The sequence below is a fragment of the Pungitius pungitius genome, chromosome 18 (assembly GCF_949316345.1).
Source record: "Pungitius pungitius chromosome 18, fPunPun2.1, whole genome shotgun sequence".
Taxonomy (NCBI): Eukaryota; Metazoa; Chordata; class Actinopteri; order Perciformes; family Gasterosteidae; genus Pungitius; species Pungitius pungitius.
Window position 1 is genome coordinate 10,464,502 of NC_084917.1, and position 14,674 is coordinate 10,479,175.

Here is a 14,674-nt window from a genome sequence, read left to right on the forward strand (position 1 = left end):
TAGTTATGAAAAGGGAAGCATTGCAAAGATAAGCACATACGCTATTAGTTATCTGTTTATTTCATTAATTAGATTCCATTGACGAACTACAGTATTACGCAACTGCAAAGAGGACAATCAAGGTATCGACTGAACAACATCACCGACATACCTTCGTACGTAAAATACATTTGACGGAGGGAACTCCCAACCAATAGGACATACGTCTGGCAACAGGTTATCGGCTGAACCCAGGGAATCAGCCAATAGGAAGGAAAGGAGGCGGGCTTTGTTGTCCCCTCGCTTCCGCTCATGTTGTACCGTGTGAGGCGATACATGTTCGGTTGAGCTTTGAATGAGGGGCCATCATCCCGGTGGCTTAGAGGTGGAAAATACAGTTTAAAGTATCTCTGGGTGCATTTAAAATGAAGAATGAGGCTTTTCCGACAGGAACCCGAATAACTGTTCGCCGCCCTTTCATCTCCGCGTTGGGTAAGTGTGTTTTTAACAATGTGGCGGATTTGATTTGCGACACAAAAAACACAGAGCAGACCTGTTCTGTGTTATTCGTCTCAAAGTAGCACGCCTGCTAGCGGGTTGTTTTCTTCTTCTTTTCTTTTGGAGGTGGGGGGGGGCGCGCTTCCAGTCATGTCGAGACAAAGAAACCCGAATATTTTCACTGTGCGCGTAACTAGCTCGCAGCTAAATGACACCCGGGAGGGGAACTCGTTCGTTGTAGCTTGTCAAAGTCCACGCGCGCTGGCAGTTTACGGTGTATTGCCGTTAGTAGCGTTAGCTTATTCTCCCAACCGTGTGAGTGTGTGTGTGTGCGCGCGCGTGTGTGCGCGCGCATGCGTGTATTGTGCCTGTTTGTTATGTGTTTGGTTTCTGATAAGGTTTAGTTAAGATAGACTCCGTTTCTTTCACACGGACGCACGCACACGCATACCAAAACGTTACGGGACGATGCAGACAAAATAACGTTGCTTATTTTGCACCCCCCCCCCCTATAGCCGTGGTCAGCATTTCGAGTTGACGTTACCGCTGTATACATCGTGGCCACGACGGCACGTTTTGTGCTTTAAAAAAAAAGAAAAGGAAAAAAAGGTTCCCACACAAGGCAAGGTTCTGTCCCCGGGATACCCCGTCAGATAAGGGAGTTTAGCATTCACCCCTTTGTTATCCACGAATAGTCTTGTTGTTTGTGATCCAATATTTATTTATTTTTGTCCATTGACCCCAATCAAGGTGACAACTCCTTACAGCATTTTAGTCAAACGCAGTGTCCCCCCCCCCCCCAAAACTGCTTTAATTCTGGCATCAAAGCATTCTCCCCGAAGCAGTTATTTAACTTTGAGGTCCCTAATGCATGCTTCAATGTTTAGACCACGTCGAGCCACTGCAGCCCCTGAGGTTGGAGTGAGTTATCCGCAGGAATGGTCTGACTCGTTCTGAAAAGCCATTCATACTCTTGCACTAATTGTAAGCGGTTCAAGGGTTAAGCCTGTGAAATGCATTCTCAGAAGGAGCTTGGGATTTCATGGTAAGGATGGTTATTCCCTCCCCAAGCGACAGCTCAGTGGAGAAATCTCCATTTTTAATGTAATTGATCAGGAATCTGCACACATCTAAGGACAACGCTCAGGTTTCTGCTTGGAATGAATTGTGTCTGTAAAAACTGACAAAAGTAGACTCATTCTCATTTGTTTTAACCACTAAATTAGAATATTCTCTGTAGGTACTCTGTGGCTTTCCTCTGTGTGTTTTCTCCATACACCGAAAACTGGATTTAAGTAATAAAACAAGAGCTGTATGATCAGGATCTAAATCAGTCAACTGCTCACCAGGGTTTTATACCGTGTGACGCTGCTCACTTTTGGTTGGTTTCAATACAAAGATGAGTTCACAAGTATGAGAGAAGGATTAGATCAGAAATTGTCATCTGTCAATCAAAAAAATCAAATGTAACCTCAGCACGTGACACATGATCCTCCATACCTCTTTCATTTGGAGCAAAATTTCTAATTATTGAAATACTGAATGTTTTTGAGTCTTGTGTGCAGCTACTACAGACATATGTCACTGGAGCTGTGACCCAGGTATATGTGGTGAAATGCTGCTGGATGAAGTGTGATAGATGTCACCCTGTTGCCAAAAACGAGTTGTTGTTTTTGAAAGTGTCCCACAGTGGAAGTTTCTCTTCCACACTATCTATAAATGTCACAATTAGACATATTACACTGCCAAATTGTTTATCAATATCACCACCAAAGTCATACTAATATAGCGCATGTATGTATAGTACTGTTAGCACACGCAGCATGTAAGCAGTTATTTCCTAGTCACTAACGCCTAATGTGAATGAGTTGGTGTTTTTGCAAAGTGACGAGCTTACCATTGTTGTTCTAATGGTCAAGCAGTATTGCACAAGGGCACAGCAACGTGTGCATCGGCTGTAGATTAAGCGGTTAAGGGGGAGGAAACTGGCTGAACATTAGAAATAAAGCTGCTTCAGACCTGTGTAGTGCAAAGAATGCCAGTCGGTCCGTACAGTATGTACACTGGGAGAGCTAGCAGCAGGGGGCTAATGGCTCCAGTTCATGAGTCATGTTTGGAAATAATTGATGTTATTGTTGAGAGAAAGTGTTATGCAACGAGTTGATGTGTCATTCCTCTCTTTGTGTCCCATCTGTTTCTTCTAGGCTTCTTTGGACTTGCTCCTTTGGCTCCCATCGTTTTGTGCTCATGATATGGCGTTTCCCCAGAGATCTCAAGTCCCATGTTTTAGTTCTGCATAGATATAAAATACAAAAATACTATATATATACAGAAAATTCCCTGCTGGAAACAACAACAACAACCCTTCACACTGTAGCCCCCTGCTTCTCCGCTTCTCGTATCTCTTTAAAGCAGAAAGAGAAAACCTGCTTAACACACACACACACACGTCCATACATCCCTACACAAGCCACCATGTCGTCCATCCTTCCCTTCACTCCCCCGGTTGTCAAGCGCCTGTTGGGATGGAAGAAGACCTCGACCGGGACGGGAGGAGCCGGAGGAGGCGTCGGAGGAGTAGGGGAGCAGAACGGTGGAGGACAAGAGGACAAGTGGTGTGAGAAAGCTGTGAAGAGCTTGGTGAAGAAGCTGAAGAAGACTGGGCAGCTGGACGAGCTGGAGAAGGCCATCAGCACGCAGAACAGCAACACCAAGTGTGTGACCATACCCAGGTGAGACGAGGACACACAACGCGGCATTTTTGCAGAGGAATGTACCTTTGTGTTTCAAGATATTCGGTAAAAGACACACTTGTACATGGAGATGGTGTACACACACACACACACAGGAAATATAGGAGAAGGGCGGCTTTAATTTGTCATGAACGTGGCTTCAGCAAACTTTTTTGCCCTATTTTTGTTTGTTACGTTCCCATAATCAATTCCTGATCACAAATATTTTGTTTTTGCCCTAACACGCTGCAAGCTGGCCGCCCATTTACACACACACATCCGCAGTTCTGTTGCACTGGTGAACCATAATGCCGCCGATGCAGATCAGTAAGGTGAGGTGTGCCCACACACACATCAAAGCGGGAGGCATTCTTGCGGAAAGAAAAAGTTTCATTGTGCAACAGCCGGTCCACTTCCTCAGTCCGTTATGCCATAGGTTAGCGAGGCAGAGGAAGTGAAACCTGATTGGAGGAAGCAGATGTCCGACACGTGTTGACAAGTCAGCTTATGGAACATTGTTGGGATTCATTGCCTGACAACGTGTAGGATTATACATTTTTTCCTGGTTGACTAAACTGATGTATAAGCTTGTGGTGGACTCCAGAGGGTCTTACCTGCATTTGAGTAGCGTGGTTGGATCAGTGCTCGACATTGCTCTCGCTAAGGTTTTAAAAGTATGCGGTGCTTGAAGCGGCTCTGAAAAAAAAAAAACTAACGCAGCACAACTAGTATATACGGCAACGAACTGAAAGGTTGGCAATTTTATCAGGTAGACGTACTGTTCATGTACGGACACCGGGACACACACCCACAAATTTCCTTTTATAAATGTTGAAGTTTAAGAACTAATACAAAGCTGACAAAGAATCATGGAACACTTTATTCAATTCCCTGCATGGCCGTAATTTTGAGTTTTTTCTCCCTTTTTATATCTGTACATCTCAACACACTGTGGAAATAGAACTTAAGCCTTGTGTCCTTTTCCCGATTTGAAGTAATTTTGACTTTCGAAGGTTTGCGTAAATATCTAAAACCTGCTGATACTGTAAATACCTACCCTGACTTTTTGCATATGTCGGTGTAGATTTATCCCATGCCACGACGAGTGACATGAGCCAATTCCCTAGAACGGGTGAAACCTCATTGCGACAAAGGTGGCGGAGGCGATAGGCACCCCGCCGGGAGCTTGTGATTCACGTCAATGAATCCCTCCAAACATTACTAGAGACAGGAAAAAACCACAGGGCTCTGTGGAGATTTGTATGATCGTCCCCTTTCGCATTGTCTCTCAAATCTGCTCATTTCTTTTCTAGCCTCTGTCTCAATAATAGTATTTATCTCTGCAGAGGCGGTTTTCCCGTGACTCTTTGCACACGCATGTTGGTCACAGATCAGCCCACCTGGAGCTCATGGAGTGTCTTGAACCTCTTACTATGTATAATGCCGCCTCCTCAGCAGACAAAGTCCGTAATAGAAACTAGTACGATGAAAACCAGGTAAATCTGGTGTTTGGTCAGACTGCAATCCGATCGTGTATCCCCCCCTCCCTCCCCCGCGTTTTGTGACACGGCTGAGAGGCTGCAGAGGTGACAAGGAGAACAAACATGGCAGCCGCAGGGGTTATCAGAGCAAATGCAGTGTGTGTTTACTTTTGGTTTTTACAGTTAAGGGGTTCATGCTCTTCGACTACAGTGATATCACAGTGGGATGTTCCTGGTGGGTGGATAGTTTTTCAACAATGTACTGAACTAATTACACCCTCCTAAGTATTAATGCACAATGCATGTTTTTACACATTGCATAGATGTATTACCTTATATGTCTGAATATTAATGTTGTAGAAAGTCTGAACTGAAGCATTACGCATGGGAGAGCTGCGATAAGGTGATAGTTGTTACAAAAAAAGTTGAGCAAGATGACTGCAGCATATATGGCAAAATATGTGCAATGAGCTGCTGGATAGTGGTCTCAATTTGTGGATGTATGGATTAAAAAGGGGGGGGGTGCAGAAGTAGAAGCATGTGAGGCTAAAGTGTGCGACGCCGGAACTCTTGTGGCTCTTTACTCTGAGGAATGTAGGCCTGATAGCAGCTTAAGAAGTGGTGCTGATAAGGTGATGCTGGTTCCTCTTAGGCATTTAAGACCATTGGAGTCTTTAAATAAATATATTCTTCTGAGGGTTAATTAGGTATTGTTTTATACTGTTCCTTCCAGTCTTATGAGTCACATCACCGTAACCCCTGGAATTAGTGATGCCAAATTTTATTTTTTTTCATTTTAAACCGCACACAGATTAGTCGTGTTTTTCGCCAAACTCCTTCAAGTCAAGGCTTTGTTTCATGGTGACTTATCGGTGAGCACCCGGCTCAGGAGCGGGCCTTTTCACAGACAGACAATGTGGGGAGCGTGCTGGTGACAAAGCAGGAAGACAGGGTTTTATCTGCATTTCGGAGACAGTCCACGCAGGACTTGTAGCTGCAGGACTCTGCGAGTGGGCTGGGAGGTGTTTGTAAAGAAGGCTTTGCAGTAGGGATGGGCGGTATACTGGTTGAACTGGTATTCCAGTAAGAAATTTTTCTTACGGTATGAATTTTTCACACGGGGCAGTGGTCGGAGCTACTTGTCTCGCATGTATTGAGATGGAGTCATAGTTATAACAATAGTAAGAGCCAAATATGGGCGTGACGTCGGAACTGTGTTCCCCTTTTTGTACACTGGGTGGCGGTCGACTAAATAATACTAATGAGCTCGGGTATTTAGGATGAGGATTCACGGTGTTTGTAGGCCAGGCAATCACCTTGCTCTAACCCGACGGCCTCATCTCCTCCGTATCGTCACATTGAGGAAGCTGCTGAGAGCCTTTGGACCCAAGTGGGCATCGGTCTGGATTTGTGCTTTCTGCAGGCCTTCACACACTCTATATTGGTGTACGCAGGGTTTTGTCCGTTTTCATGTCTTTACACATCTTGTACAATCTGTTCAACATCTTTTTATTTCCTCATTCACATGTTGTCTTACGGATAATTAGAGTAATCTGCGCAAACCTGATATGTTGTGCAATCAGGCAATGTGGAAAGTTACTACTTCAGGAGGAAGCAGAAAAAAAGCAAACCGAGGATGAAATTCTCGTTTTCAAACACGCGGTCATAATCCCTACTACTCCGCATCACCTGATCGCACCACATCACTGTCTGTCCCGTTTGGATTAGTCCCATGATCACCTGTCATCCAGTTGGTGTCTCTTTTTGTATAACCCCGGGTTGGATCTTTGTCATGTCCTTCCTTGGTGGATGAAAGAGAGACAGACTACATGTTTGTGATTTCATCCTACTGGTTTGGAATGAAACGTCTCATGTTTACCATCTTTTTTTTCACTTGTGTGTCTGTACGTGTGTGTTTGTTCATGTGTGTGCATATCCTTTGTGTTTGTCTGTGTGTGTATGTCTGCAGTAATTGCTCAGATCTATGGGGTCTAGGCTCAGGCCACACAATAGAGCAATGGAACTCCACAGGCATGTTCGGATACCATGACCACAGCAGGTGAATACACGCATGCATACACACAATGACTCAACAATCGCCTCACATCATTCATTCATTGACTGTTTATCCGTCTGTCACTGCAAGCTGTGTGTTTGTGTGTGTGGGGGGGGGGGGGTCGTCGTTTCTGTTTATTAAGATCACAGAGATGATCTGATACGTAATTGCCACCCATGATTCAACCTTTTGACGACCTTCCCTTAACCTCCTCTGTGATAATGCTTTATAGATGCATGAACTTCATTTGAATTGCAACAAAATCTATGAAACATTAAGTTAATTAAAGCCTTGAATTTTAAGTGGCTCTTACTGAGTCTCAGAAAATATGGTTTACATATACAAATAAATAACACCTTATTTCCACTGGTTGGAGAGTTAGTGGGCTTTCTTGTTTTAGCAAAGCAAAGAACTATTAGTACATCAGTCTATAGTCTGCCGACACATCAGGAAGCTTTGTTCTATCCGCTGTCCCGGCCTCCTTAGGTCACTGGACGGCCGCCTTCAAGTGTCCCACCGCAAGGGCCTGCCTCACGTCATCTACTGCCGCCTGTGGAGATGGCCCGACCTCCACAGCCACCACGAGCTGAGGGCCATCGACTCGTGCCAGTTCGCCTTCAACCTCAAAAAGGATGAAGTGTGCGTCAACCCCTACCATTACCAGAGAGTGGAGACGCCTGGTAATGATCTTCGAGACCTGTGTGTTTGTGCCTTTGTGACATGGTTCTTATCTTCCTAGCACTGCTGGAGATCTGCAAGGTGCCCTCTAATAACTCTTTAAATGCGACTGTGATGGTTTGGAGTGTTTGCAGAGAAGCCCACTCTGAATATGTGTCTTTCTGTTACTGGTGTTTAAATAAGGAGATAAATGTTGTACTTTTAAATATGCTATTTTTGATCTTGTACAGCCATTTGCCTTCGTCAGTGACTCTTCCTTTCTCTCGCCAGTGCTGCCTCCAGTGTTGGTGCCACGCCACACAGAGATTCTCACCGAGCTTCCTCCTCTAGACGACTTTACTAACTCCATCCCTGAAAACACCAACTTCCCGGTCGGCATCGACCCTCCTAATAACTACATTCCAGGTCTGTATGCAGGGAGAAAAGCAGAAACCTTCATTGATTCATTCACTTCTTACCTCCGCTGCCCTACTTCATTTTTATTCAATAGAAAGCTAGTACTTTTGTTTCTGATGTACAAGACTTATTGCGCGCATAACCTTGATGTTGACCTGCAAGAGTTTACAGCGATTCTAGTATTTCTGATCAGACATGAAATGTTCTCATTGCTTGTTTTCGGTGATTCTGTGTTTGTACAGAGACTCCGCCGCCTGGATACATCAGTGAAGATGGAGAAAACAGCGACCAGCAGATGAATCAGAGTATGGAATCAGGTAGAGTTTTGTGCTGCCGTCTGGCTCAACCGTTGGAAGTCGGACTAATTGGGTCACAAAGCCAGTTTTGACAACCTCAAATTGTACTCAAAGGACTCATTTTCTTTTTTTCTTCCAGGCTCACCTGCAGAAATGTCACCTGGTGCTTTGTCACCTGTCAATAACAGCCTGGGTAAGACTGCTCATTGTCTGTTCTTCAATGTTATTGCTGTTTGATAACGCTCTTCGATGGGAACTATGAGAATGGGTATGATTTATTATAGAGCCATGGTGTATTGTCAGTTGTCCAACATAACATTTTGTTCACAAATGAATAACTGGAAAAGCAAATCAAACTTAAACTTAATCAAATGCAAACCAGAAACCCCCCCCTTTATATATTTATTTCCAGACCTGCAGCCAGTGACCTACAGCGAACCAGCTTTCTGGTGCTCCATAGCCTACTACGAGCTGAACCAGCGGGTCGGGGAGACGTTCCACGCCTCACAGCCGTCGCTCACAGTCGACGGCTTCACCGACCCCTCCAACTCTGAGCGCTTCTGCCTCGGCCTTCTCAGCAACGTAAACAGGAACGCCACCGTTGAAATGACGAGGAGACACATAGGTGAGCATGCGCCCTACTTTGGTTACCAATGTAATGGTATGGGAAACACTGGCAGGTAAATGGGCTGCCTAATAGTTTTGGATTCAGAATTCCTTCTTGGTTTTGATCTTGCTGTTGTTTCTGCCTCCCGCTCTGCAGGTCGCGGTGTACGGTTGTATTACATTGGAGGGGAGGTGTTCGCAGAGTGCCTCAGCGACAGTGCCATTTTTGTCCAGAGTCCCAACTGCAACCAGCGATACGGCTGGCACCCTGCTACAGTCTGCAAGATACCGCCAGGTTCATGTGCACTCATCACGTACCTTTTTTCTCCACCTGATATTGATCTTGATTAAAGTGTTTAAGAATTTAGGGCTGAAAGTTGGGCTCAGAAGTATCAGATTTCCTTCCGGTATGAGTTTTTTTTTTACAGACCATAACCCTCTGCTCTTTCGGGGCAGGAAGCAGAATTAATTTTTACATATCATCGCCGAGTGCGTAGCCGTCGAAGCTACTTGTCATACCACCCAATGCCCTCCACAATGTGACCGTTCTTCTCAGAGTCTCACCCACACGCACTGACTCATCTTTGCACATTTAATTCCTGGCCAAATGAGCAGTGTGAACAGTGTCATTAGTAAGGCAGGATCCTGAACACGTTCAGGGGTGGGACCAGGGAAGAATAATCACCAACGTGCAGTACACCCACACCTCAACAATGATCTGCTTTCAAATGATCTTCATTGAATTAGCAAAGTAAAATCACCTGCTTTTGAAAAGCACGCTGTCTAATTTGTATCAAACATCCAATGAATTCATTCAATATTATTAGGGATGTAACAAAATATCTAGGAAATATTTCCATTGTTTGTTTTTGTTCTCACCCCTTCTATTATTCTTTCAGGCTGTAATCTTAAAATATTCAACAACCAGGAGTTTGCTGCACTGCTGGCCCAGTCAGTCAATCAGGGATTTGAGGCAGTCTACCAACTAACCAGGATGTGCACCATCAGAATGAGCTTCGTCAAGGGCTGGGGAGCAGAGTACAGGTACTTTACGCACATAACTCACTCACTCATTCACAATTACAATGTTGTAATAATGACATGTTGGATTAACGCTTAACTTTTGGGTACCAAGGCTCTTAGATCTACAATTAGATTTGTACGGTGTGACTTTGCTCTTATTGGAATAAACTGTTATTGAAATAATACATTTGTAGGCGGCGAGTCCTTATCTTAGGGGATGGAACTTAAGAAACATTACAAATTTTGTAGCAGCATTTTTTTTAAATAATACAAAAAGCAGTCAATTTTATTGCAATGAGTTTTGAAGTGATGGAAGACTCTAAATCCAGCAAAAACCCTTAGACCTCAACATGGTCCCAATAAGCAGTTTAGTTTTCACCCCTAGGTCTTAAATCACAGGTTCGTGTGCACAGATGAAATATGATGCGTTAAAACCCGACCCCCATTATTAAAAATCACATGTCCCATTTCTATCAGTTCAGTGATATACTAACAGGGTATATGGTGGATTATGAGTATCTACATGTGCTACTAGGGTTGTGATTAGCATTCTAATCCCTATATGCCCATAACATCATAAACCATCCCATTTTGACTAACTTTTTCATGCTCCATTTTTATTTCTTTTTAATACCTTCAGGCGTCAGACAGTAACCAGCACTCCCTGTTGGATTGAGCTGCACCTCAATGGCCCCCTCCAGTGGCTGGATAAGGTGCTGACCCAGATGGGTTCACCATCAGTGCGCTGCTCCAGTATGTCCTAAACGGGTTCCTGCTGCCAACGGCGCAGGGCCAATCTGACACTTCACGACATTCAAGCAGTATTTCGCCAAAGGAAGACCTCTGTTCGGTCTCGATCTGACGCAGCAGCGATATTATCATGATGAGGGGTAGAAAAAAAAGGATTTCCATAGATGGACCTGGAGGATTGGAGAATGGCATCGCAGATGGACAATGGTGGAACGTTGACAGCAAAGTCACACGATCACCTGTTGACTCCGTTGGATTAAAATTAGGAGGACATTCTAGTAATCATGCACCTAATAATTGAAACCACCCTGCAATATCAAACTGACCAGAGTGACGTCGTCATGGACCGTATTTAATGTTTTTGGTATTATACACATGGCTCTGGGCCGCAAAGTGTCCCTCTCAGTTTTGTGACTCCGGCGGTTTCGGGGATTGAGCGCGTGGCCTTCGAGTCACTCCGACCACTTGTCACCCACACCCCCTCCCTTTACTGCTTCACTACCTATCTACCACAGCACAACGTTGATTCAGCATCAAGATTTCTGTTTACACAAGGTTGACCAACGATAGGACTGCCGCTCCGTGCCCGGACCGCTTTCTTTGTTTGTTTTTTGGTGACCAATACCCACTTCTTCTGCATTTCTCCTAATCTGTACCGTGATGCGTTGCAGACGTGACTAGGCTAGAGCAGGCGCTTCTCCTCTCTGGAAGGGGTGTGACCACACTACTACTACAGACCCCGTCTCCACATGCACAGTTAAACACAGACAGCTCGGTGCACTTCTTGCGCCACTAAACGTTGCCATTTTTTCCTCTGTTGAGTCGGTTGGTGTCGTTCAGCGGTTGGTTTGGGCGGAGAAGGTTTGATGGCCACCACAGATAGGTGGAATTAGTCATTTCCACAGGACGTGCCCCTCTGTTGGATCTTCAAGCAACCATTCCACTTGTTGTCCGACTGTAATAAAGGCGTTCAACATTAGCCACTTTCAACAGATCGCCCCTCCTGCTTTTTGGGCCACAGAAATGATGCCCTGATTCTGTCTGCCCCCCCTCCCACCTGCTTGTTCTTATACTCTCTTTGATTCTCTTCATTCACTTTTTGCTATTATATCTTACTGGTGAAGGTGAATTGTATGTTGGGCTTGGAGCTGTACTTTTAGGACTTGGCATGAATGCAGTTAACTAATCTTTATGTCGCCCCCTGCTGTCCAGAAAATATATATATATATATAAATATAAATACACGTCACTTGCGATTCAGACCGACGCAGACACGGCATTGATTATATGCTTGATATGAAGCACGGTTCCGCCGTTATTTACACTTTGTTGATAGGAAGAAAAGTCCAGCAGGGACTCAAAATGGCTTCTGCGCTGTACTTGCACTGCCCCAAATTATGCACACTTGATGTTGCCTTTGATGTAAAATACAGCAAGATATGCTTTGAAATGTACAGATGGAAATGTTTAAAAGCCCAATTGAAATCAAGACAAAAGATATCTTCCATAATTTTAAATGTTCACTATAAAGAGTTTTTCTCCCGTACCTTGTCTGAATTGGCTTATTAAAGAGCATTCATTTGATTTTCCCATCTAAAAGCCAGATGGTAGCTATATCAAAATTGTTAGAATTTAAGCTTTAAGTTTTTCACAATCTAGTTGTACCACACAGCGACTATTTCCTTTACACATTGTTTAAGCCACAGTTTTCTATTCTCATGTATTTTTTATATATGAATGTATTTAAGATCTTTAAACATTTCTTCCCTTTTTATTAGAATTCAATATTTTTTTAGAATATGCCCTCCATTGGAAGTGAACACAGTTTGATGATGATATGAAGTTTGTACCAAGGATTGGTGAATTCCCCACTTTCCAAATGTATGTCGGAAACCATCCTATCATTTTTCAACATTTTCTTCTAAACCTGATTTGGCTCCTACAGCTGTAAACATGAAAGCCAGTGAATTTTGAAATGCATCTATTGTATTTGGTGAAAAAGGGTTGTTTCTTGCTTGGTTGGTTTTCTTTTTCAGCTTCATGGGATATATCCTCATTATTATTATAGTGCTGTCCCAAAGACTGAATTCATGCAGATCCACACGTCACAAACATGATTGCTGATGAAAACCTACCAGTTACTTTTCCAGTTGAGTTTCCTTTTAAGAAGTTTAAACTCCCCTACTTTCATTGTGGGGTTTCATTGGTTACTAATTATTAGATTACAATGAAGATCTGTGTAAAACACATACAAACTTCCATTCAGACTTTTTAGAGCTATTCGGATGTAATCCAGCAGTTGGGCTGCAGTATTTCCCATTATCAAAGCAGTTGGTATTTATTTAAAAAGCTCTGACTTCAGAAGGTGAACTTGTGGAATCGTGTCCTTGCAGGAGGACGCTCCAACATGCAGCGTAAAAGTTGCTGCCAAATGAAACCCTGTGTTTTGTTATATTATTTTGATTACTTATGTAGGTTTCCGCACGTTTTAATTGCATCAAGCGTGTTCATATGCACACATGATTTTCCATTCAAGGCCTCTTTAAGCGTCTTCCGTTGGCTCTAAATATGCACAGTGAGAGTAACCTCGCCTCCCTCTCTTGTTCTTAACTCGGTGCTCAGTCATGCCGGTGTGCTTGTTAACACATTAACATTGTCTGTTTGATCACTCACCACTGCACCGTGGGTGTGGGGGCGGGGTGTCTTCAGGCCTTCTCAAAGGTTGACTCCATCATACAGCGGATGAGAAAATAAATCCAGGTGTTTGATCATAGGTGTTATACGCGTCCTGCAGAAACGTAACAAGATCGTCAAGATCCATCTTTAGATAGCCACTTTATGGATGACACCCCCCCCCCCCCCCCCCGGCCCCTCCGCCAACACAGGATGGGCTTTGTAGCACCAGGAGCGAGCTGAAGGATCAACACAAACGCTCCGTGACAGCGAGGGTTTTAACACAGCAAATCATCAAGTAAACTGCTTTTTGGGAAGCCTGTTTTTCTTCGTTCATAGAACATTCACCTGGGTCCAATGTGTACCACTTGTAAGCAGGCTGATCATGTGTACCTGTCTGCCCTGTCTTCTTACCGTATTGTCTTTTGGTTTATTAGGGGAAAAAGTTGACTTGACCTTGCCAGGAATTGCATATGAAATTAAAATATAGCGTTTCCTTTAAGGTTTTTTTGTATCACTGCTCACCCACATGTTTGTTCTATGCAGTGGCATCAATTGTTCGGGCCATGTGTTCAAACCCATTTTCTGATTGTTAGCTTTGCTGTTTTATGCATATTGCCAGGGTCCAACAAAAGCCTTTGTATCAATGTATTTTTATTTTCTGTTCCTTTTTTATGCGAGTGCCACCCAATATTAATCAACCAGATGTTTTTAACTTTCTTAGAATTCTGTTTTGAGGACAGAAGATGAGACCAAGTTAGGTTTGATGTAGGCCACATCGACACATTTTGAGGGTTCACGTCACTTTTTTTACAGATGCCATTTATTTCTTATTGTGATGACAATTGTGTATCCCCAAACAAGCCTCTTTCTGATTAACTTTAGAGAAGGTTGCTTGTTGGATAACGTGAAGTTCCTACATGTCACTGGTGATGTTATGTGTATAGTTGTACTTTTATTTTACAGTACATGCTGTTACTTTTTTTTCTTGCTATCAACGGAGTGTATTCCATTAGACAAGATGTTAGTGTTTCTGTCTTCTTCAAACATTGATGACAATCTTACAGGCTTTCAGACTAGTCTTCATATACAAACGACTTCGTACAGTGTACACTAATAAAGCTGTTTCAATTCAACTGAACATTATCTTGTGTGTTGTCTGAAGTGGTGCTATTAACAAATAGAATCATATAACCCATCTCCATATATACATTTATAGACTTTTTACTATACTATGCCTTTTAATTGAATTGTAACCTAGTCATGATTTTAATGAGATGAATCCACACACACACACACACATATATATATATATATATATATATATACACACACACATATATTCAGTATTATATTTGTTTACTCAATTTTGATCTTGAATATTTCCCTTGAGTTGAAAAATGTAATATATATAATGGTAAAATAAAAATAAAAATCTCGATTGTTTACACACATTTTCCTAAAGCATGCCTCATACTCTCAACTCTACACACAAATCAAAAAAAC

General features: G+C 43.2%; 1 protein-coding gene across 2 annotated transcripts; it reads left to right on the plus strand.

Annotated features, from left to right (window-relative positions):
- The first annotated feature begins 268 nt into the window (after positions 1-268).
- On the plus strand, positions 269-14,309 carry smad2 (SMAD family member 2). Of its 2 annotated transcripts, XM_037484502.2 has the most exons (11): positions 269-471; positions 2,682-3,209; positions 6,660-6,749; positions 7,233-7,426; positions 7,695-7,829; positions 8,063-8,137; positions 8,256-8,309; positions 8,529-8,741; positions 8,880-9,017; positions 9,622-9,766; positions 10,386-14,309. In XM_037484502.2, the coding sequence occupies exons 2-11, from the start codon at positions 2,725-2,727 to the stop codon at positions 10,507-10,509; spliced, it is 1,653 nt and encodes a 550-aa protein (XP_037340399.1). In that variant the 5' UTR covers positions 269-471; positions 2,682-2,724; the 3' UTR covers positions 10,510-14,309. The 2 variants fall into 2 exon arrangements, with proteins under 2 accessions (XP_037340399.1, XP_037340400.1); XM_037484503.2 differs by lacking the exon at positions 6,660-6,749 and having other exon boundaries at positions 271-471.
- Positions 14,310-14,674: the final 365 nt, after the last annotated feature.

Bases quoted from the DNA above. Each gene is read 5' to 3' on its own strand.
- smad2 (XM_037484502.2), top strand. From the start codon at position 2,725: ATGATATGGCGTTTCCCCAGAGATCTCAAGTCCCATGTTTTAGTTCTG. The intron at 6,750-7,232 runs GTGAATACACGC...CGGCCTCCTTAG, and splicing joins GGATACCATGACCACAGCAG to GTCACTGGACGGCCGCCTTC. The intron at 9,767-10,385 runs GTACTTTACGCA...TAATACCTTCAG, and splicing joins GGCTGGGGAGCAGAGTACAG to GCGTCAGACAGTAACCAGCA.